The sequence below is a fragment of the Myotis daubentonii genome, chromosome 11, assembly GCF_963259705.1.
Source record: "Myotis daubentonii chromosome 11, mMyoDau2.1, whole genome shotgun sequence".
NCBI classification, from domain to species: domain Eukaryota; kingdom Metazoa; phylum Chordata; class Mammalia; order Chiroptera; family Vespertilionidae; genus Myotis; species Myotis daubentonii.
This window is the reverse complement of record NC_081850.1, coordinates 42,988,799-43,014,455: the sequence shown is the minus strand read 5'-3', so window position 1 is coordinate 43,014,455 and position 25,657 is coordinate 42,988,799. Positions and strand designations below refer to the sequence as shown.

At 38.5% G+C, this 25,657-nt stretch overlaps 1 protein-coding gene across 8 annotated transcripts in view; it reads right to left on the bottom strand.

Moving 5' to 3' along the window:
* Positions 1-25,657, bottom strand: part of PCSK5 (proprotein convertase subtilisin/kexin type 5) — a 416,215-nt gene that overhangs the window by 209,146 nt on the left and 181,412 nt on the right. For all 8 annotated transcript variants that reach the window (XM_059656934.1, XM_059656933.1, XM_059656935.1 and 5 more), the window contains exon 9: positions 18,620-18,720. In XM_059656934.1, the coding sequence (XP_059512917.1) occupies positions 18,620-18,720 (101 nt within the window). The remainder of the gene's footprint in view (positions 1-18,619; positions 18,721-25,657) is intronic.

Genomic DNA, 25,657 nt, shown 5'->3' with positions numbered 1-25,657 from the left:
TGAGTTAATGGTGTGGAAGATAATGAGAACTTCCAGAACGTGTTTTTAGGAAAATAATTAAGAGATGGCAAAGAAAGACAAGATGATAGATTTGGAGAAAAGAAACAGAAGCCCATTTTAGGACAATAGCTTTGTCTTCCTCTGAGGACTACCATCTACTGAGTCTTTACTGTTTATTCACTAGGTGCTCTCCTGGGTGCTCTCCATAGTACATTACTTCACTTAATGCACACACAAAATCCCCAAGAGGTAGACAGCATTAGTATTTCCATTTTATAGATATAGAAACTAAAGCGGGGAAGGTTAAATATCTTTTCCAAGGCCAAAACAGTGAGAACCAGAATGGGCTTTGAAGTTAGGTCTCTCAGACTCCAGGGCCCAAGCTCTGAAGTCTCATGGTAGATATTTGCTAATTCCAGATAGGCTGAAAGGACTCAATATGTTTCTGGAAATATTAAGACTTATACCCCTTGGACTCATCCTTAAATATATATATTTCCATTAAAAATAAAAATAAAAAAAATATCCTAAGAACTGCTTTTCAGCATGAAAACAAAACAGGATTTCTGTCCTAAGATTTTCTCTGCAAAGCTAATTTCAGCAGACAATGAAAAGAACAGTTAAGCTATTGGAAGGAATCAAACTCAAGAATTTTATACTAAGCTCCTTGTCCTTCATGAGTAAATGCAGAAGACATACATCTGCAGGACTGAGAAAGTATGTGAATCCACCTCTCTACAAACACACACTCTGCAGGCCACAGTAAAACACACAAATAATTTAAAGACCCATTCCAGCAGACGAATAAATAAGTCAAAATTAAAGACCCTAGAATGTGCAGTTGCTACGAACAAGCTACTGATGATCCTAAGATATATTAAGCACAGAGTTAAGATTTAATAATTGAAAGGATGGTTAGAAATAAATGAACTAAAGTAGTCTGTTGCATAAATCCTGATTATAGCATGAAAGATGGAGAAATGAGTTTAAATAGAAGTGGGAAGTAAATGTAAACCAAGTTTACATAGTGAGGAGTGAAGGGGATAATTTCCTTATTATAAAATATATTTGTTTGTAGATATCAGCTTTATGTAAAAAATGAACATTTTTAAAGTTATCAAAATTATTTAAAAATAAACTTTTAACCTAAAAACATGAAATACATAAACTAAAAATTAAAGTGTACATAGATTTCCCCACAACACAACAAAAATGTATGAGTGGCAAAATCAGTTGCAAACATTAAAATATTTGAGACAAAAAACCAAACAAACCTGTAAGGGACAAAGAAGTACAATTTAGGTGAAAGATAAGATGCTGTCTATAATAAATATCTAACTGCATGTCATTTCTGCATCAAAATGAGTAGATCAAGGACTATAAGAAAAAAAGAAGTAACTAATGGAACCACACTAGTGTTCAGGTAGTTTAATCCATTTATTTCAGGAGAAAGAATACAGAGGATTTGTTTAGATAATAGATATAATTTAATAATATTATATGTCCTACAAAGAGGAATATTCTTTTTGAAAGAAAAAGAATTCATAGCTCAACTCAAGAGTTTTGAAAGAAAAGATGAATACATATTGTGCCAAAAGGAAATCTCATCAACTGCCCTAATTAAAAACAATACCTCACAAACCACCAGTGTGGTTGATGATCGAACCTTATTATCTGACCACAATGTGGTGGAAAAATAAAAGTCAATAATAAACCTCAATAAAGTTTGTTAAAAACTTAAATTTTAAACAACTGTCATTCTACCAAGAGGAAGCCAAAACATCATTAGAAAATAATCACAGCCAAAAGTGTGTTCAGAGGTAAATAAACATCTTTAAAAAAATTGTATTACTGTAAAAGGAAAAATAAATGAACCATGATTCAACCAACAAGATTCACAAAAGGACAAAGAGTTATCTTAAGGAAAATAGGAAAGATATTAATGAGATTTAAAACAGGACAAATGAAAAAAAAAACATTACTAATCAACAAATTCAAGAACTAGTCTTTTGAAACAAACAAACAAACAAACAAACAAATAAACAAACAAACAAACAAACATCTAATAAAGTGAAAAGAACACCAATAAAATACATTCTAAATATTGAAGGAAGCCATAAAAACCAGTACAAGGGATTTTTATAGTTATAGGAAATTTATATCTAATCTATATAACTATATCTAACAATTGTATTAAATGTAGTTATGTTATAGAAATATATAACTATATATAATAATTGGCCAGTAAATGGAAAAACCTTATGAAATGGACATGGTTCTGGAGAATTTAAATGAAAAATTTGAAACTGAAAAATTTACCAAAGTATTACCCCTTAAAAAGGCTTGAGGGCCAGATGGTTTTCTTCAAACTTACAAGGAAAGTGATCCTAAGTGTCTCCAGAGAAAAGAGAAAGTGCAAAACTTCACAATTTATTTTGTGAATTTAACATCACTTGATACCAAAAATTGGCAGCGATAGATGCCAATATCAAGGTCAAATCAGAGTGAGGAAGCCTGACTCTTCGTTTACTATCTGTGCTACCTTATACATGAGGAATAAGTGAAATGAACCATAACAAAAATTTAAAAGATGCTGTTTATCTGCCATAAATACACAATCAGCGTTAGGTAGATGCTATAACAATAATATAGAATGGGGAGAAAGAAGATGGCGGCGATATAGGCAGATGCATCCCAGGTTGTGTCCCGGAGCAAATGGAGTGAGCAGCTGAAACTAGTAACACCCACCCCGAATTGGCGAAATTGCTCAGCTAGAATGGACACACACACACATACATACTATATTAATAAAAAAACCTAAAAAACTAAAAATCTTACTCAGAAAAATAAGCACAAAGGCATAAATAAACCAATAGCATATTAGAGAAATAAGTTTGATTCATGAATATAAGCAGAGAATAAGAAATCTATTATTCTAATAAATCATACCAACAACTTTATTATGAGAAACTATTTATTAACTTCAACAGATACTGAGAAAATACCCAAAACACATTACTAACAAGCCTTTAAAAAAAAGAAAAATGCTTCATAGGTTCAATATAGAGAAGCAAACATCAATTAAAAAGTGAAACAAAAGTTTAAAAAAATAATCCTGAGAAAATCAGGACCTAGACATGAAAGCTTATTTTCATTCTTGATATTTAACAGCTTTGGCTAATATAACAGAATTTTATTTCTAATTTTTAATACATTCCATATGTCCAAAGTAATTTAATCCTAGCAACAATCTGGTGATTTTAGATTGTTACCTCAAATTTCAGATGAAGAACTAAAGCTCAAAAAGATTAAGAAACATAATTTTCATTTGTTCAAGGCTACCCAGGCAGCAATGATATGGAGGCAGGGTTGAAACTGAAGTCCACCTGACTCCAAAACCTGAACTTATAATGACCAATTTGTACCACGTTCCAGTAAGAACAAACATGAAAAATACTCAACTGAACAGAGATAAGTGTTACCATCATCAGGTACCACGTATATATTCTAAAAAAACAAGGCAATGAGTTATATAGCATAATGTAAATTAAAGTGGCTAGAGATAAGAAAAACATACAAAAACAATGGCTTGTATAAATAGGCAATAACCAGTTAAAGGCATGGTGGTAAATAGTAAAACAAACAGATACTTACTATTCCAAAAAAAATCTAAACCAAAAAGTATAGAACTAAAGACATGCCTTAAAATTTATTAGGCCAGAGTCCTATTTTTTTTAAAGAAAACCAACTGTTATAAAGAAGCCAAGATTCATACAAGTGCCATAAATTGTCCCTGGGGTTGTTTTTGGAACATGGCAAAATGTTTCTAAATTTTATCTGGAAAAATGAACCGGCAAGAATGTTTTTTAAAAAAATGTTTAGAAAGTGGAGTGATACTGTAATGTCAAAAGAATTGACAGAATAATAGTACTGAAAACTCTAAAACAGACCTTTATAAATGCAACAACTAAAAGAATGCAAACAAACTGTTTTTGGAGGAAGTTACTTAACAAATGACAATGGGCAAATGGGATCCCCATGAAAATTCAATTTAGATCCCCAAACTCAACACCAAAATAAATTCTAGTTGGTTAGACATTAACATTGGAGAATGAAAGGAGAAAACACTAGATGAAAATGTTAGTTGGTAATTAATACATTTGAGACAGAAAAGGACTCTCTAACCTAAGGGTTCTAAATTCTTAATATCCCAAGGGGTTCATTGATTACTCAATGGTACAGCAAAATATGGGCTAGTTTTAGGGAGAAAGTACACATAATTTTCATTAGCATACATAAAGTTCTCCAGGAGGTACCAAAAGATGAGGTATGACCAATTGAAGAATTTATAAAGGGCAAATATATTTGACTAAATAACAATTACAAATAAAAGTGTGATACATTTACACCATGGAATACTATGCAGCTGTAAAACAGAAGGATCTCTTACCCTTGAGACAGTATGGAGGGACATGGAGAGTACTATGATAAGTGAAATAAGCCAGTCAGAGAAAGGTAAGTATCACATGATCTCACTTATATGTGGAGTCTAATGAACAAAATAAACAGATGAACAAAATAGATCCAGAGACAAAGAAGCATGAAACTGACTGACAATTCTCAGAGGAAAGGTGGGGTTTGGGGTGGGGGTGGGGAGAGGTTAACTGGGGAACTTATATGTGGTGAATACCTGGGAAGGGTGGGTGCAAGGTGGAGGGAGTCATTGGGGAAAAAAAAGAGGACATCTGTAATACTGTCAACAATGAAGATAAATTTGAAAAAGAAAAAGAAGGAAAAAAAAGAAAAATGTTCTCTATGTCAAAATAGTATGAAGGAAAGTTGAAAGCAAATGACAAACTGATAAAATATTTTCAATAATTATGGCCAAGGGATAATATAGTGAGTATTTATATACTGCTAAGAAAAATATTAACAACATGAAATGATTAGTAGGTGATTTGTAGAGGATTCATACCCTTTTAAATAACTTTGAAACAAATTCTGACGCTCAGTTTGAATATTAGTTCTTACAATTCAGGAATTTCTTAACACCCAAATTCCAACTACTGAACAAAGACCATATCCACAAAGAACTGAAACCTTTAATCTAATCTTCCTTGTTGCAGGTTGGATAAAGCATTTTCTGGTTAAAAGGGATGATAAAAATTAACGGGGAAAGGATGACAAAAGGAACAACAGGATCTGAAGGAAAAGCAACATGCAGATTGAAGATAATAAAACAGAAAATATTTTGCAACAAAGACATTACATTTGTTAAAAATATTTGGAAGAGGCATCATAGTATTAAGAGTTACTGCACTATTCAAGCATAAGACAGCCGCTGAAAGTTGACTGTGTAGGGAGGCTTTTGATTTTTGTTTATACATTTCTGTGTGGCCTATATTCCTTTCTACAAAGAGTATGCTAAGAGCATGATAATAGTCTACTTTTAAAAATGGTTCTATTGCACCCTGGTTGGTTTGGCTCAGTGGATGGAGCATCAGCCTGCAGACTGGGGGCCCCGGGTTTGATTTCAGTTGGGGACACATGCCTGAGTTGTGGGCTCAATCCCAGTGTGGGGCATGAGGGAGGCAGCTGATCAATGATTCCCTCTAATTATTGATGTCTCTCTCTCTCTCTCTTTCTCTCTCTCTCTCTCTCTTTCCCCTTCTCTCTCTCTCTCTCTCTCTCTCTCTCTCTCTCTCTCTCTCTCTCTCTCTCTCTCCCCTTCCTCTCTGAAATCAATAAAAATATATATTTAAAAAATGGTTCTATTGCTAACAATATTGTTGGTTAGGAGATTGTTCTTCTCAGGATATCCCAGTATTAAGTATGTACTTGCTTCCAAGAAGTTAGGGGCAAATGGAATTAGTGGGTTGTTTGCAAGCACCACTAGGATAAAAGAACAATCTTAAACTTCTGAATTTCAAAGATTAGCACATTCTTTTTAAATTTACTCTTACCATTTGCAACAGCATGGATGGACCTGGAGAGCATTATGCTAAGCGAAATAAGCCAGTCAGAGAAAGATAAATATCACATGATCTCACTTATGTGTGGAATATAATGAACAACATAAACTGATGAACAAAAATAGATCCAGAGACATAGAAGCATTGAACAGACTGTCCAACCTCAGAGGGAAGGCAGGGGTTGGGGTTGGGGTGTGGTAAGAGATCAACCAAAGGACTTGTATGCATGCATATACTGGTGGTAAGCATGCCCATGAACACAGACAGTAGGGGGGTGAGGACATGTGCTGGGGGATGGGAAAGGCTTGGGAGAGGTCATTGGGGGGGGGGGGAGACATATGTAATACTTTAAACAATAATAATTTAAATTAAAAAGAAATCAATGGAAGATTGGTAACGTTTAATTTGGGAAAATAAGAATAGCATTGTTGTATACAATTCAGAAATTTTTATACCAAAATAGTACACAATTTTCAAAGAAGTTGCTTTAAAATAAAAAAAATTACAAAATACACTTTCATTTTTAAAATAACCTACATTACATTACCATTATTATTCTTTGCCTGGCGATCCTTGAACACACTCACTCAATAACATTTCTATAGACCAGATGGTCCCTGGGCAACCTTCCAGTGTTGTGATTTCTCAGACAAACTGAAAACAATTATTTTATATTCCAGGTAAAGTAATCACATGTAACTGAGAGTTTTAGCACAATGAAAATTATAAAATTGAATACATCTGCCATGGAAAATGAGGCTATTAGATGTCCATTCCAATGGCACCTAAATTCAGAGCAATGCATAAGAATTCAGCATGACTAATGTGATCACTCCCATATCATGCTCGCTCTCTCCAGGAAGCTCTCTACAATAGCCTTTCAAGTCAGTTGTAAAAGGTTCCAATCCTGAAATAACAGGCAGACTCTTCTAAGAGCCTATCTTAAATTTCACTCAATTTTCTTTCCTCCTTCCAACATTCTTTGGCTGTGTACTGAGTTTTTTCAGATAAACTAGAGTACCCACTGAAGATAGAAAAATAAAAATTTTATTGTATTCTTTCTGACAGGATGAGCAATTTTCATTTTGCAATGATACCCCACCAATTTTCAATCATATACGGGCATGCTCCTAAATTTGTTGTAGAAATAAAAAGAAAAATTATGGATCATTCAGGCTTTCGTCCTTTCATTTGGCCTTCTATTCCCTAAGGCTTGGCCAGGATTGCAAGAACTTATTGGATGAAAAAAGATGAAACTTGGTTATGTTGTGATCAAACAATAACTCAGTAAAGACTCACAAAAACCAACTATAAGTTGGATCACTTATGTATGACTCCAATTTCAGCAAAAATGCTATAATTTCATTAATGACAGCCTTATACTTTCCTTATTTGTCATTATTCACCCTTTCCTGCCCTTATCTCAACCTCACTTTCTATTATAATTATTATCCTTTGCTTTCTTTCATAACACCTCTAACTTCAGGTGTAATTATCGCTAATCTATGTCTCCCAGACCTGGAGCATATGCTTTATTGGGGCTAGGCGCAAAGTATACATACATTTGTGTTCAACCTGTGCTACCACTCCTGGCAGCTCTGGCATGGAACAAGCATGCTTTGCTCATAGATGCATTCTAATCTAAGCATAGTGCCAGAGACACACTGAATTACATCCGCACTACAATGCTAAAGATTGCAACTGTGGCTACAAGATGTATTAGCAATTTCAGATACGTGAAAAAGTCTATTTCAAAATAAAGAAATGATGGTAACAAGTATGACTCAATAAATACTTATTAAATGAATCAATCAACATTCAGAGTTAAGTCTGACCTTGCTAGAATTTTACCCCACTAATTTCAAACTACCTGAATAGCTATCTATCCATACTTTAGAATAACCAAATGGAGAGTTGCTTCTCTCCATTCATTCATTCATTCATTTCTTCATTCATGATACAAATATTTGATTGCTTACTATGTGCCTTTGCTCTCGATGCTGGGGCTATTACTTCATTCCCACTCTCAAGACAGCTTACAGACTGACTGAGGGAGTTCCTAATTGTGATCTATGGGCCATTGCAATTAAATCCCCAAATATCTTGAGGGCTTTGAAATCTGCACTTTTAAACAATATTCTATATGACTCATATGCAACAGAAGTGGAAAAAAGAATCTTCAAAATATAGATCAAATCTCTCTCCTTCTGCCAAATTTTCCTAAATCACCCCTGTTCAATGTTTTGGCACCCTTCTCCATCCCCATAGCCCTGCTACTTCATAGCACCCAGGTGTAATTAACCAGGACTTTCTACAGCTCTTAGAAGAGAAAGGTGATGCAGTGTGATGGTGTACTCTGGCATCACATTGCCTTAGTTCACCTTCCAGATTTGCAATTTACTACCTGTGCAGGTTTGTAGGCCTCACTCTCCATATCTGAAATATGGTAATAATGACTACTGTATGGTACTGCTTTGAGGTTAAATGAGATTACCGATGAAAGCCTTTGGCTTAGTATTTGGCATAGAGTAAGCATGCAAAGAAAGCTGACTACTGTTTGGTTCATTTCATCATTTCATTTTCTACTTTACCAGTTGCACCATTAAGCACTATTCCCACACTCAGTTTGGGGCCAATGGCAAGAAGAATCTTTTTGTCTCATACACTGAACGCTACAGCCATGTGCTATGATCTTTACTGGTTAGCATTATACTACCAGGCTTCATAGGTGTATTGTCTTTCTGCAATATGCAAATGATATAAAAGTTTACTTTCTCTTAGTCACACATATGCAAAGAATATAAAAGTGTACTTCATCATAATAAAATTCAGAAGCATCATGAATAGAGAAATGAAAACTTACTCCAAGATGGTAAGAAAGAACCCAATCATTTAGCCACAGAATGTCTTTTTGTGTTGCCTGTTCTATTCCAGGTATTAGTTTATTTCACTATGAATTTGTTGCTTGGAGCGTTTGACACATCAAATGCCACAATCGACTTGTGGATGTCAGGCTGAATAAATCTTATATGCTAGTGAAATGATAAGCTTTTCATTCTGTCATTTGTATTTCTCTTATTCCCTTTTCTCTCACACTGATGGAAAAATATATTGTGATTAAAAATTGTTAAAAAGAGAGAAATTGGAGAATGCTGGAATCAGCTGAAAACAAAAACTACATTCTAATGGAACTAGGAACAATTACGGTCTTCTGAACAAATTGCATAAAAATGCCCTAGAAGTAAAAAAATCACAGGTCAAGACAATGTGGGCAGAGGCAAGACTGACTCCAAACAGCCTAAGATCACATGGTATAAAACTAGGTTTGAATTTTCAACTGAGTTTCAATACAGAGCTTAGAAATATACCTGAGAATCTTCAAAATACAAAGGTAGCTATAGTTGATGAAGTCATATAAGTCCTTTTGCAGAAATGAACTGAAATATGCTTTGATTAAAGTGATTAAGTGGCAGACTATGGTGTGAAACTATAATGGACCTTGAAATAAGTCAGCTTTCTTATTCCTAGCAAGGAAAATTATATTTGATAGTATTTGGGGTGTTACCATAGACACTATCAAGAATAAAACTTTCCTGGCAATAAATAAAATCCAGAAATCCTCAAGAGACTAAGTTTTACAAACTTCTTGTAAACTCACTAATAATAAGCAGATATTCTAGTAATCTTATGGGGTAACTGCATAAAGATTAATTTGCTATTAACACCCTATTTAAAGGACATGGCAGTACATGAGCAATTTATAATGCAAATAAATCCATATTCTTTATTACTTTCTTTCTATTTTTTTTTAAATGTAAACTGCCTCAGTCATTTATAGCAATCATGTTCTCAGTGAAAAACATTTTCTAAAGATTAATTACATAAACCACTCGGGGAGCACAACCAAAGCACAGACAATCATCGTAGGAGAAATTTGCTACAGGTCTTGTAGGCCCAGGGGTCTTGTCCCATTGAGTATTTATGCCTCTTTCAATTCTCAGAATCCCATGAGAAGAACAAAGGTTATCTATGTCAGCAAATGGTGTACAATCTACCCAAGATTTGAGCAAAGAAAGTAGAACTCAGCCCTGAGCTTTTCCTTTCCCCTAAGATATACTAGCTTATTCCATATATATATATATATATATATATATATATATATATATATATATATATATATATATATATATATATATATATATATATATATATATCAATCCACTTCCCTCTGTCCCAATTACCATCATCTTGACCAGGCTACTCAAACCTCTTCTGAACTGGCTTCCCAAAAGGTGTACCTGCCTTGCTCCCGCATCAGTACTTCTAGGAGATGCTGGAATGATCTTTTAAAAATTTAATCAAGTCCTGTCTCCCTCCTTAAAAGACACCAAAGATCTTTATCATGCTTACTTACTAGGATGCTCTATGTGATCTGGAATTTTCCAACCACTCAACTCACACTAGTCATATATATCTTCCTGTTTCTCAAATCCAGGCATCTTATTCCAATGACACTGTCTTCCCAACTTGCTCCTCCCTCTCCTTAGAACTCTCAGTCTAGTTCCTTACAAGGTTGGTTCCTGCTCTCATTTCAGATCTCAGCTAAAAGGTCAATTTCTCCAATAGGTCTTTCCTTGACCACTCTATGTAAAATAGTCCCATTACTCTACTCTGTTTATGTTTTTCTTTGTACTGACCATTTGCTTTTTTATAGGCTGTCTCGCCGAACAGGATGAAAGGTCTACATCTGTCAATTCACCAATCAATTCATAATGGGTAGCATGGAACACATGTCTGTTGAATGAATGAATGATTTCGTCTAAGGTCTATGTTAGCAACATGCATATTCTCTTCATATGCCTTTCAGAGATGAGAAAAATTAGATGACATTATAAGTTTCCTTTCAAAATCCCTTCTTACACACCTCCTTTTCTTTTCTTTTTTTTTTCTGGACTTAGCTGGGAGAAACTTCCTACTTTGTATTTTCTCAGAGTGCTATCATTGTTTATTGAATTTCCATGTATTGTATACTGTAAGATAGGATTCTAGTCAAGGTGGTACAGAGAGGGCAGCATATCATAGATAATGATATAATTGCCATGAAATTACTTATATCTCAGAGGACATTGTAAAGGTCTTTTCCATCTCTAATTTTTAAGCATTATTTCTTACGTTAAATCACAAATTAGGTATTTATAACATGAGGCATTTCTAACATATAACATAAAACACTTGAAAATGCCATTTGACCAGCTATGCAAGGAAAAGCTCTGGGATTGTAACAAGACAGAGAACTACTCTTTTTAAGAAACAACCTTTATTATCATAGTAATGAGAGCAAAATATTTTCAGTGAAGAATCTATTTTTAAAAATACAGCTAAGCAAAAAAGAGGCAGATAACCATGACCTAATAATAACTTCTCTGTCCTCAGTTTAGTCCCTGGGCAACTCAACTATCCATCAAGGTCCTCAGTCTCATCATCTCAGGAAGATGGAAAACACTGGCTAAATGTCAAGATAATACAGGGTGAATGAGACTGGTGACCAGGGCTTTTCCAGGAATGCAGGATACCTTTGGAAGCTGCATTGCTTTAAACCATTAGTACAAAGTTGAGTCCAGTGAAAATTGGCTTCCAAATAATTTGAACTTGAAAAGTGTTAGAGGACACAGTGTATTGTCTGTGTGTATGTAGACATAACAAAGCTATTTTCATGCACAGTCCTGGCAGAAGGCCCGTGGTAACTGCTCTGTGGGTCTGGTTACAATTATTTCACTATAGGGAATATTCCAGGACAGTGCATCCCTTCTCTGTCCGCTTGGCCTCCGGTGGAAATGTGTGCTGTTTTTACCTCACAAACCTTCTTTACAAATCTCCTCTCTGATTACATTTTAATTCTCCTCAAGCTATAGACCCCAACCACTCATGCCAGAAATCTCAGCTAAATTCCAAGCCCAACCCAGAACACTATAATACACAAGAAACTCCAAGAGTATGTGAAAGGAAACAAGTGTGTGATAACTTCTCTACCTTTGTAATTATATGCAATGTGGGCATTTATGCCTGTATTCTCACTATTTGTGCATCTACTTAAAAAAAAAGTATTGATGAAGTAAATGAAACTCTCCCAAAAGAAAAGAGCTGGTGTGGTGACAATCTATTTTACCTCAAAATCAAATGTATTTGTGCTCCCTGCCCACTGCCAACTTTTCATACAGCTGAATGTAGCCCTTGGGAGAAATTTTAATGGAACATTTTATACTGAAATTGAAGATAAGAACAGTTTACAAGAGATCAGGACTATGATGCTAATCCCAATATTTAGAAATGTTTAGGTCTACCAAGTCCTTCTTATGTGGCCTCCCTCCAGGATGGTTAGTTCCAGGGCTTTGAAGCCCTTCAATTAGTGACTTGAACTCGGCTTGTTAAGAAGTCCAGACTCGCTCTCAACTGTCCCAGGAATTAACTTCTCACAATAATTCTATCCCCAATATCTGTGGCATTTCCCCACACTGGACATAGACATAGATAAAAGAGACATTAAATGCAAGGCAAAGACAAAAAGGTTGATCAATAGGAACCACATCAAATTTCTGTAGGTGGGCTTTTTTTAGGTTTTTAAGAAATGCAGATGGTAAGCTTAATTTCCCAAGAAAAGATTATCTGGGGACAGCGTTTTGAAATCAACAGCATATGGTGTGAATCACCCTGTGGCTCAACACGTCTTAAGTCTTCACACTTTGACCTTTCCATGTCTGGAAGTATCCCTTTCACTCAAGATCAAAGGTTGAGGAACTTCTCTTGGAAGCTAAGAAGGGAATAGCATCATGCCTTTATTTTAATGCAGGTGAAGCCCAGCTCCAGAGAATGGTAAGTAAACAGGAAAAGAAATGAGTTGAGACAGTGAGGGGAGGTCACTAATCACTTAGAGCAGTGGTTCTCAACCTTCCTAATGTCGCGACCCTTTAATACAGTTCCTCATGTTGTGGTGACCCCCAATTTCATTGTTACAAATTGAACATAATTAAAGCATAGTGATGAGTCACAAAAACAATATGTAATTATATATGTTTCCCGATGGTCTTAGGCGACCCCTGTGAAAGGGTCGTTCGAGCCCCAAAGTGGTCGCGACCCACAGATTGAGAACCGCTGACTTAGAGGCATGGAAAGGTAAAAATAATTAATAATAAAATAAAATTCGGTGATTTTGTTAAATTCATTTTCCTTATACAAAATATTAGAAGGTCAGACTAGAGAATTGACTGTGTTCAAACACTGGGCTTAGGTGTCATGGAAGATATAAGAATATCATGGTACCAATATTCCAATTTGGGTTGCTATGGAGGCTATTTCTATTTTCACCCGAGTCCTGCACTCTCCACTGCCTTTCCCCCAAACTATTTCATTGGCTTTCTTAAATAATTTGTGTATATGTGAAATGCACACTAACATGTACTTATTAGTGTACATTTGCCTCTATAGGGAGATTCTAAGATCCTTTGAAGGTAAGGGACATGTTTTGCAAATATTTACACTGTGCTTTACCTAAGTCACTTTGCTCCTAGCATGATGCTTTACATTTTTTTTTAATGTGCAATAGACGTTTTTATATACACCTAAATAAATACCGTAAAGTATAATCCTTAGTCTCTAGGAGTTTAAGCCTCATTTGAAAGATAATCCATAAAAAACATCGATAGTTATAGAAATTTTCTAAATTATCAGAAGTATATTCACTCTCTATATTTTCTATCATCTATGTTCTACATATAACTATATGGGTATGTTCTATAAACCAGTCGTAACAGGACTACTGAAATAGGAGAAAATAGATAGGTAATAAGAAGAAAGTAGATAAACCTACCCAGAAATAGCACATGTATGTACATACTACATAACAACAGAGGCAGCTAATGTTTAACAGGTACCAGGTATGTTTCCAGTACAGAGTAACAGCTGCCACCCCAATCTGTATATTTCCTAGATTTAGATCAAGATATATTAGGCATTCTCAAGAGAAGGTATCCCTGTGTCCACTGAGATACGAAATTTAGAAAAAGGTTTTTGGGTCACTTAAAAACAAGGATTTGTGGAAGATTCTTTATATCAAGTCCTTCTTTCTAAGTCCTAAATAACTTCAGAAGTTTCTACCCAACTCACCCTTTTTATTTACCATTCACTATGCAATATTTCATGTTTGCTAATATTTCACTTTTCCAATGAGAGACTACTGGCAACTCTAGGCCAAAAAGTTTCTTTGGTGAACTTATATTTTGAATTTCCCAAGCTAATGCTGATAATTTAACATATAAAATACTCTACTAAAATAGCTTTTCTTTGCTAATAGTTGCAGTTTCAGATCAGGAAAACTTTTGGTAAAACATAGTTTATGATTCTGAACATTTCTGCATATCAGTTATTTCAACTCTTCTTAACCATTTTATATGAAACATCATTTGCTATCAACATTTTATTTCTTTCCACAGGTCTAGAGTACCGGTGATATATACTGGCCTCGAGACATAAGGCGACTTACAAATGGGACTTGACATTCTTCTAGGTTGCTCATCTAAAACTATTAGTCACGTTACACCACTTCCTTCATTTAAAAAAACTGCACCCAGACACTCATTTTATTTGAACTTTTTGAATTATGCGACTAAAAAAGATATTACCAAATGGTAATTAGTGCCCTCATAATCCCAGATTACATACTCCCTATTCATTCAGCTAAAAAACCAGAAAACAACCCCAAAGTCCACAAAAGCCAAATAATTGAAATATTATAAACTTCTGAACCAATACATATATGGCGAGGGTACCCCAACACAAAAAAAGTTTTCCCCCCTTGGAGATGACAGTATTTTCTCTTATTTGAAACTGCTCATGATTTTGAGAAGGGTAAAGGATTCAGAGCTCTCTGCACCCGGAAAACAGCTTTGGGAGCAGGAAGAAATTGCCTAAATGACTAACTGCGGCAAAGTTCATGCTTAGACTGTCAGAGGCGGCTGTCGAGCTTCCTGTCTTGGGAGTAGCACACTTTTACCCAAGTATCTGGGGCAGGGGGTGCAACAGTGGAGTTTGTTGCAACACATGTCCTTACATACCCCGTAGGAAAAGGATGGCCTGGGAGTCCTAGGAGCTGTCACAGCAGAGGTAATACATGGCTCGACTTTTGTTGGGCTCAGATAAGAGATCTGGATACTTCAAGCTTATCTGTTTCTATGTTTTGTATTTGTTTTCTTTTCTCCTAGTTTCCTAAGAAGGTTTTTTGGAAGAGCTTTGGCCTTAGAGGAGCTAGAAGAATTAGAATGGCAGAGAGGCTCTGGCCGGGATGGCTCAGTTGGTTGGGCTTCATCTGGTCAGGGCACATGCCTGGGTTGCAGGCTCGATCCCCAGTAGGGGGTGTGCAGGAGGCTGCTGATTGATATTTCACTCTCACATCGATGCTTCTCTCTTTCTCCCTCTTCCTTTCTCTCTCTCTAAATATCAATAAACTTTTTTTTTTTTAAAGAGTGGTAGAGAGGTCAGTGGTTGCCATGTATCCCAGGTAGAATCCAACGTCTTATGATCCAGGCAAATCAATCGGCTGGTGCAGGCAAGCACCTGGGGAGGAGGCGAGGGTTGGGAGTCTCCCCCGAGTAAATACTGTACCCCAGTGAGATTAGGTTAATGGTGCATTCGGCCTCGTGCAGAGACAGCTGGGACACGTGTTCACTAGGGACTGGCAGCCCCCGCATGCAGCTCCTCACCTGAACACTCACCCTCACTCACTGACTCCTGTGACCTGAGCAGGGCGCTTATTGGCCGTGTTGGCTGTGTCCTGAGCCATAGATTCCTCTCTTCTCTCCTTACAAGGGAGTACCTTGTAGATGTAACTTGTGAGAGTAAAGGCTGAAGCTCAAAACACCAAGGTTAAGTGTTGTTGAGAAGGACTAGCCTCTTGTAAGAGGAGACTGCCAGGGGCGGGGGCTGGCTGAATGGGTAAGGCTTCTTTGCCAGGGTTAGGCTTAGAACAACAACAATCTTCGTACTCTGCGATTTGAGAGCCTCACTACAGTTTCCTAGTTTAAGATCCTTTTTACTCACGCTGGAGGCCCACTGCTCAATGATCCTCGGTTAACATCAACGCCTGACCCATTCTTAGTTCTTTGGCTGCTTTCCCCTAACGTACAGCTTCACTTACAGGCAAAGACTGGCCTGTAGCACAAAACAATGGAGTTGCAAGGAAAGGTTTATTGTTTCTCATTTTATCAGATGATTTACCCTGTACTTTGGCCCCACAATCGAACTAGGCTATTTTAAAAATCTTAAAATACAGTGGATTTTCCAGGTAAACTGTATCTTGGGACCTTTCTTCCACCCATCACAGTTTTGGAAAAAATCAATCTTTAAGAATGCTCAAAATGCAAGGGAAAGAAAACAGACGCGGCCTCTCAGTGTGTTCTCAGCCCCCAAAGGGCCTGATCCAACTGTAGGCTGTTTGAAGAATAGAGTAAGGACTTCTCATCTGAACTGAAAGAGTGGTTAAAATAATCACTAAAAAATAAGTGCTGTAGCAATAGGAACTGAGTACCATTCAGCCACAGTTATGGTACTGGGTTGCCAAGTTTGAGATTATATTCTTTTTTGGGGGAAAAGGGAAATGCAGGGAGAATTCCTGATTTTTTTTTCACCTTCAATAGTTTGTGGACAGAAAAATATTCCAGAGAAACAATCTAGAATTCCAGAATGAAGATGATATATTTTTCAAAACTCCAGTTTACAGCCACCAAATTAAAAACACAGATACTTCATCGAGATGTCTGCTGTGAGAACAGTCCAGGGAAAAGTTGTAAAATGAGAATTTCATAGGATTAGTGCCAGTTCCTTGCTAAAACCAAACTTTTAACACTTTAAAAGATATGGTATATTGAAATGATTTAATATTTAACCTCGTCAAAAAGAAAGAAATACAAACATTCATGGGAGTCAAATGATACCACACCTGCTATGGTCTCAATATCTGTGCCTCTCCCCTCCCCCGCAATTCATATGTTGAAAATTAACATCCAATGTGATGATCCTAGGAGGTATGGCCTTGGGAGGTAATCAGGCCATAAGGGTGGGGCCCTCATGAATGGGATTAGAGTCTTGACAAGCAAGAACCCAGAGAGCTCATCTACAAAGTGGGTTCTCACCAGACACCCTCTGGCATCTTGATGTTGAACTTCCCAGCCTCCAGAACTGTGAGAAATAAATGTGGTTTATAAGCTACTCGGTTTATGGTATTTGGTTATAGCAGCTCAAATGGACTAAGATAAGATCGCCCATAGCCACAGCCTGTGTTGCTATACCTGTCTCAATCCAAGGAGTTACCTGACTTAGCCATTCACTGCATCCGCATTACATTAAAGGCCCAACTGCCTTGCCACAGGCCCTTGCCTTACAAAGGGGCAGCAGGAAATGTTGCGAGGCCACCTCTGTGTTAACAATAAAAAGTGCCTTTTTGCTATAATACCTGAGTATGTTATGATTCTTGTATTCTTTTCCTGTCACCTGCTATTGTTCTACATCAGGGGACACTAGATGAAAGAATCCTTCCATTCCTCCTTAGGACAGGCATGCAAGGCCATTTTGGGAAAACCACTCATATCATTACTTCAATTCCTTGTTGTTATGATTCTCTTGTCAGGAGGGCCTCTAGGTACAGGCCCACAACCCTTTTTCTAAAGTCCTTGCACCAAATGTATTTAAAATTCAAACTTTTTTTTTCCAGATAGCTTATCTCTTGCATATTTTATACAAACTTCCAATGGGGTCTAAGCCAGCACCTCGTAATCAAATACATTAATATTTCTGTAGTGAAATATAGGCATTTTCACAATAAATAAGGACTGCCAATAGTCTCAAATCAAATCAGGGCAAACTTTGCAATTAAATGAGTTTTGGTGTTAATTTTGCAAAAAAAAAAAAAAAAAAACCCTTCAGTTTTCTGGGCATTTGGATTTTAAAATGGAGAGCAAGAGAGTATAGATTTGTACTGGGTTTTCAGAGTTCAGACAAATTGGCCTATTGGTGCTCAGAGAAAGAAGAGATGGGCCGCATTGCAAATAACCTCAGGGGACCTTTCCAAGGGCTCTTTAGTCACAGAATTTGACTACATTAAACAGGATTTAAGGTAAGTGGCTTGTCCTTGTTCCTGGGCTCCTGTCCCGTAACCTTAAAATATTCTGTCCCTGAGCATGAGTCTGTGATGGTACTGTCGTCAAGGACTCTGAGCTGCCTTGCTGTTCTGCAGGGAAGGGGCCCAGAAGTGGGCAGACCTGCCTACTCTGAGACTCACAGGAACATTCCCAGACTAGAATGAAAACCTCGACAAGGCAAGGAAGTTGGAGCCAACTGGCACGCTTGCACATGACTCCCTGATACAGTAATGACACAGTTTGATTTTTTAGGGAATATAAAAACTCAAAAATAAAAAAAGTGCCTTTTTCCTTAATATAGGAGAAAAAAATAATTTTTAAAGCCCTAATCTTTGAAGTTTTCAGGTTGGGACTGGGAAGATTATATTCTGGTTGTGCTAGGGACTCTATACTAGGGAGTGGGTAGCCTGTCTGTGAGATGCGGGGTTGTCGCCATGGAAACAAACGGAGAGAAAGGCTTACTTGGCTTCCAGGGCCAGTGCAATGATGCCCGCAGCCATGGGGGCCGAGGCAGATGTCCCCGTGTGGTTGTCCGTGCACCGCTGCCTCAGGTCCGTCGTGATCTGGAAGACAGAAGTGCACATTTTTAGGGTTCTGGGGCCCATGTGAATCATGTGCAAGTAGAAAGAAATGTACTTATACAAGTGGAATGGAGGGGTGTTGAAATAGTTGTTTTAAATTCCCTGTTCCTGTGCTCCTATGACCATATCACTTCCAGAGAATCGCTTAAATCAACTTTGGAAAGGGAAGGGTTTGGAAACTGGACTAGGGGAGCGTTTGGCCTGAAACATAAGGGTTGGGCAAGTTCTCCTTAAATTTTATTCCCTAGACCCCTAGACACCTCACTCGCCTCACCCTTGTCCCAGCTCTAGTTAAAGCTACAGTTCTTTCATTACTCAATATTTTTACTTTTTAAAAATCCTCACCTGAGGATATTTTTTCCATTGCTTTTCAGAGAGAGTAGAAGGAAGGAGGGGAAGGGAGAGGGGGACAAAGGGAAAGAAAGAAGGGAAGAAGGGGAGAGGAGAGAGAGAAACATTGATGTGAGAGAGGAGACACATTGACTGGTTGCCTCCTGGACACACTCCGACCGAGGAACTGGGAGTGAACCCTCAACCCAGGTATGTGCCCTTGACCAGGAATCAAACCTGCAACCCTTTGGTGTGCAGGCCCACACTCTAACCACTGAACAACACTGGCCAGGGCTACTCCACTATTTTTAATAATCTAGACATGTTGCACAGCAACCAAACAGTGAGTTAGGCATTGGTAGCATAAGGAGTAAAGCACTGAGCCTGGTCCCTGCCCTTCCAGAACTGTTAGGTAGGGGGAGCCTCAGGTTTTAAGCAAAAGGTATGCTCTGCCATAGAAGGAACATTTGTTTAAGGACTTTTTAGAATTCATGGAAATGTTACATGGAAGAACCAAGGATTTCTCAAAAATCTAACACAAATACTAAAAGTCAGGTTCAACCCATGCGCTTGATATGAAATTACAGCACTAAGTACATCTTATCTATAATAATAAAAGGGTAATATGCTAATTAGACCAGACATCCTTCCTGACAAAGCCGGGCCGGAGGGAAGCCAGCCCAGGTCCTGGGTGTCTGTGGGTGGCCGGAGAAGGGAAGCAGCCTGGGTCCTGGTTGCCTGCCTGCAGCCAGAGGAGGGAAGCCTGTGCCAGCAGCTGGGGAACGGAAGGCCTACTCTTGCACGAATTTTCGTGCATCGGGCCTCTAGTATATTATAGAAGGACATCAGCTATTTCTTCATTTTCATCAATCACAATGTGAGAACTAGATCACGTTTTCCTCTTACTGTGAATGTGGCTCAGTAACAGACCAATCAAGCAAGGATGGTGCTTGTCAACCTTTGTTTCATGACCATTTCACTAAGAAAAATTAAATTCAGATCGTCCTTAACAAGAGATTAAACACTATGGGGTAAGATTTTGTGAACCACTGTAATATCTAAAATTTCGTAAACCCATTCCTCCTGACAAGCATCCATTTTTGGCCCCTTGGGGCTGATATCACTCCTGCTGGGAATGCACAGGGCGTGTGAGATGAGCTGGTGGTCTCATAACAGTTATTGGAGACAACAGTAAAGCTTTCTTTAGCATCACGACAAATATAATCTCCATATTTTACAGGTAAGAAACTGAGGTGAAAGGTCATCAGAAAGGCGCAGGGAGATAGAAGCAAAGTCCTGTTGTTCTAAGGAGCATCGTTTAAGAAGAATGTGGAGATTAGGTGATTTGGAAATAAATTTGGTCTTCCCAGGAAAAGCTTTGTAACTCCCTAAAAATAAATCCTCCCCTAAAACCTTCCTCAGTGCCACATGAGGTCAGAGTAGACTCTAATTACTTGTGTTGGATCTAGATTGACATCCTGACTGAGCTTCACAAGAGGCCATCAGTACTCATTGTCTTTCCTTTGCTCCTTTGGTACCTCCACTGTTACCAGATTCTCCATACCAGGTGGGGACTGATACACAAGAAGTGGGCGGGTAAACAAAAACATACAGAACCACACAGACCTGGTGATGGGAGAGAGGAGACAAGCTTTGAACTCTTTTCCTAAATGATTGAATGGTGTGCCAGAGCCCCAACTGTGCATTTGGCAGGCAGGGAAGACTGTTTCTAGCCATCTTCTCAACCTCCACATTGGATGCCTGCAAGATGTCTGGATAAACAAAGCCCTAAACACTCCTACATTAAAAAAACTTCCTGTATTTATTTAAAATTATTTTTTCTAATAGATTTTTTGGGAGAGAGAGAAATATCAATGTGAGAGCAAAACACTGATCACTGCCTCCTGCACACCCAATACTGGGGGCTCAAGCCCAAAATGCAGGCATGTGTCCTGACCGGGGATTGAACCAGCAACCTTTCGGTACATGGGACTACACCAGGGGTGGGCAAACTTTTTGACTCGAGGGCCACAATGGGTTCTTAAACTGGACCGGAGGGCCGGAACAAAAGCATGGATGGAGTGTTTGTGTGAACTAATATAAATTCAAAGTAAACATCATTACATAAAAGGGTACGGTCTTTTTTTTTTTTTTTAGTTTTATTCATTTCAAATGGGCCGGATCCTGCCCGCGGGCCGTAGTTTGCCCACGGCTGGACTACACCCAACCATGTGATCGGGCCTAAGCCAGCAGTCAGACATCCCTCTAGCAGTCCAGGGCTCTTGCAGTCCGGGACCCCTCACTCCTTACCGCCCGCCTGCAGGGGAGATGAGAGAGGCTCCTTCCACTGCCACTGCACTTACCAACCATGAGCCCAGCTTTTGGCTGAGTGGCACTTCCCCTGTGGGAGTGCACTGACCACCAGGGGGCAGCTCCTGTGTTGAGCGTCTGCCCCTGATGGTCAGTGCATGTCATAGCAACCAGTCGTTCCGCCGTTCAGTTGATTTGCATATTAGCTTCTTATTATATAGGATATGCACATTGCCGTACAACAGATCTCTAGAACTTTTAATCTTGCATGACTGAAACTCTACCCACTGAGTAACTCCACTTTTTCCCCTCCCCCCAACCCTGGCAACAACCATTCCACTTTTGCTTCTATGAGTTTGACTACTTTATGTACCTCTTATAGGTAGAATTATACAGCATTTGTCTTTTTTTGTGATTGGTTTATTTCACTTAAAATTATGTCCTCAAGGTTCATCCATGTTGTAGGATTTCCCACTTTTTAGGCTGCATAGTATTCCATTGTATGTATATGCTACATTGTCTTTATTAATCCATCTGTCAATGGACACTTGGGTTACTTTCCCCTCTTGGTATTGTGAATAATGCTGCAATGAACATGGGTGTGCAAATATCTCTTCGAGATTCTGTTTTCAATTATTTTAGATATGTACCCAAAGTGGGACTGGTGGATCATTGAAAAAGTATTTCTACTTCATTTGAAATGATGGGTAAATCTGCAGCCCTATTTTCCAAAGGCCTGATCCCTAAATCAATGCATAAACAGCCCAGGAGCAGCCGGTTTCCCTGTTTTCAGATACGCTCTTGTTGAAAGATGGCCTTGCTGCATTCTTCCCATTTTACCTCACCCTCATGGTCACGTTCCTTTGCCAAGTTTTATTTTATTTTTTTTCAATGACTTGTGCCTGGATTCAAAATTTTTCATGATGTTTTCCCACTTGGCTCCCTTTCCTTATTCTTCAGACACTTTCAATGCACAGAATCAAATCCAGAATAAACACTCCAAGTGTGTGTTGCATTTTTGAGTCTAATAAATTACCACCTCCTGCCAATCCCAAACATGAACAATAAAAGTTTTAGGATGTCGGGTTTGCAATCGGAATTTGCCCTATCTATATATAGACATCAGGTATAGACACCTATATATTATATTATACATATAATAATAGACTTAAACAGAAAGCTACTCAGTGCTTTTACATATAAACACCAATTTAGTGATAAATGCTATTGATATAGGTAGGACTGCAGAATTCCAGTCACCACTGTGCTTTTATCTCTCTCCCCTCTGCCGCCCCTCCCCGCCAACCACTTCAAGGAGATGAAACTTGAGTTGTGAGCAGGGGTGGGAAGGGAGTGGAACAGGAAGGTGATGGAGAGGAGGAAGGAATGGAGAGAAAAGAAACAAAAACATCCTCACTCCCTTCTCATCCTGCCTTAAGTGGAAATTCCAGCTGGGTCATCTCAAGAGGAAGTTACTGTCAGTGGTAAAGATATTTAGGTGTAAATTACCAGAAAGATCTAAGGCAGGGTTTTCATCATTAAGAGTAGCCACAGTACCGGAGAAATTTTTGTGTCTATTTTTAGAAAGAAAAGGCAAAGACCACCAAGGAGCATGCAATCTTGAAGAAAAATGATGTTCTGAAAACTGGAACTACACGGGGTAACCCCATTAATCATAACGCATGCATACAAGATCTGACACGGTAATTTAAAGGAAAAGTTGCACTCAGCCCACATCCCAGGGCAGGGAGTCCAGAGATGCTGTATGTGAAAACGGAACAATAAAGCACTTCACGCTTAGATTCCCTTGTAAAGAATGTCTCGGAACCTGGTTGCAAGCCCGGTGGCGCATCTTGCACGCTCCAAATTCCCTCAATTCACTACCCAAATCAGAAACAGAATTTTCCTCCTCAGAACCCCTCTGATTGCTCAAGAAAATATCATTTCTGCCCATCAGAGTGAAGAAAACAGGAGATGACACCAGGCCCCAAGCCAGATCAAAGCTGTCCTGATCGGCAAATTAGATTTTCAGCCTGTCCCAGGATGAGTAGCAGATGGTTTTTTTTGGACTCTACAAAGTTAGGGACGCCATCCTCCTATGGTGAGAAGGGGTGGGTTTTGTTCAGGCCCAGCCTGGCTTCCTTGGAGAAGAACCATCACTTTTTCTCATCCTAAACCATTATTTCCTAATCTTTCATATTTCATTACTGGGGCTGATTGAATCTTTTATTTTAGCCTGTTGATGTCATTCTCCGGGGAATCTCAGTCCAGACTGACTTTGGCCATAAGCGACAAGCCTTTATAGCAACCCTCCAGTTAAGAGTATTTTTCATCTCTGGGTTATCTTGTGATCTGTTTTATTTTGAAGGTGCCATATTGTCTCTTATCTGGTAAAAGTGCAACTGAACAGATAGTTTTCAAACATGAAATGAATTTGTCTCTGGTGTTGATTTTCATTTGGATTAGAAATGTGCCCAGAAAGCTGTTTCAGACACAGCTCTGAGCGATAAGGAGAGAAATGAAAAACCTTAAATGTGTCCATGGATAAAACAGAAGAAGCTGATTTATGAAAGCACAGCAAAATAAAAAGGAACTGAGGACCAATTAATGCTTTATGTGTTCACCAAAGTCACAAGGACTGGTGTAAAATTCAATCATTGCTGACAAGTCCACATGAAATTCCACTCACGTGTTGCTACGAGAATCTATAAATGCGAACTGCAAAAGTAAGGTTTTGCTTACAAATGTGAGGTTGCGATCACTACAGAAAGATGCCATCTTACATCATGTTTGCTCAGAGCTCGTAACGTTAGGTACGGAGCAGAAGCACAGTATTGGCTAAGTTGAATTGCTAAAGTCAAGCTCATCTGAGCTCATTTTGTTCTGTACTTTAAACTCTCCCACTTCTTAGGAAAGACTTCAAGGTCACTTCTTTATCGACTCTCCAAACAGAACTCACATAAACTTATAAGCAACCTACAAAAAGCATGTGTGTATATGTCTATATGCAATCCAGGGGCTAAGTAAAGGAGAGCAATTCCCCCCACAGCTACTATGGCTACCACCACGGGCAACCTGCAATGCATGAGGCAACGGGTAATAGAGGTGTGTGTGTGTGTGTGTGTGTGTGTGTGTGTGTGTGTGTGTGTGTGCACGCGCGCGCGCACGCATGCATAAAAAAACCACATTTAGTCCCACGAGAATGCTCCAAGGAAGATATACTATTTATTAACTTGGTAGGTGGAGGTTGGGGGAAGCTAACTTGCCCAAGCACTAACGGCTACTGAAGAGCGGGTAGGTGGTGAAGTAGTAAATCCTGCAATGGCAGAAAAGAAAAAGCTGAGTCACAGAGTGTGGTCATGTGGGAGAATAAGGGTGACAGACCATCATCAGCAAGGACGGTGGGACCTGGGACCGGCCTAAGTCAGCCAGTGGGCACACCGAGTCTCCTTTGGGCCACAATAAATATCAGAACTTTTCAGGAACAAACTTTCCTTTCCCTCCCCCTCCCCACTCCCATTCTCAAGAGAATATGTACCAAACTTCCACACAAACTAAACACATCTGGGTTTGCTAGTCTTTCACTCATGAAAAGTAATGACAGTTCCGGAATCAAAAGGAGAAACAGAGAGAGGATAGAGAAAGTACCTGTACTGACTAATGAGTTGAGTATTGGGAGAGTTCACGATGTTTCTGCAAAAGGAAATGTGTGGCTGCTGAGGAGCACTAAAAGCAATAAGATAATTCCTCCACGTGGAATTGGTGGTTCAGGCCAACCCCGATACACCCCAGGCAGCAAGTTTGTTTTGAACACAAATGAATAAAATGACATCAGGAGAGGGTTGAGTACAGCATATATTCTCTCAACCTTGGCTCACAGAACCCATCCCAGGAGGGATACCATGGCCCCCGAATTCTAATCACCGAGCCAAATTACTACAGGGGGGGAAAAAGGCAAAGATTCAACCAGTCCCAAAGGCAAGAGATAATTTAATGACGGGAGTGACTGGGAAGAGAGGGGAGCTTTAGCTCCCAAACAGAACTTGGCAGAAATGCTGGGATGGGATGTAGTTATAGACTGGATCTTTAATGGTCTTTGACACTAAGAAAGGTAATATGTTACAGCTATATCAAGTCGTAAGATGGAAAATGGACTCCAGGCAATTTTCTAAGCTAAATATATTGTCACATACCCTTTGCCTCTCACCAACCTATCAGCAGGAGCAGTTTTCCTTAGAGAAACACAACACCCCTCTGTCTTCCTGTAAACACTCCTAAA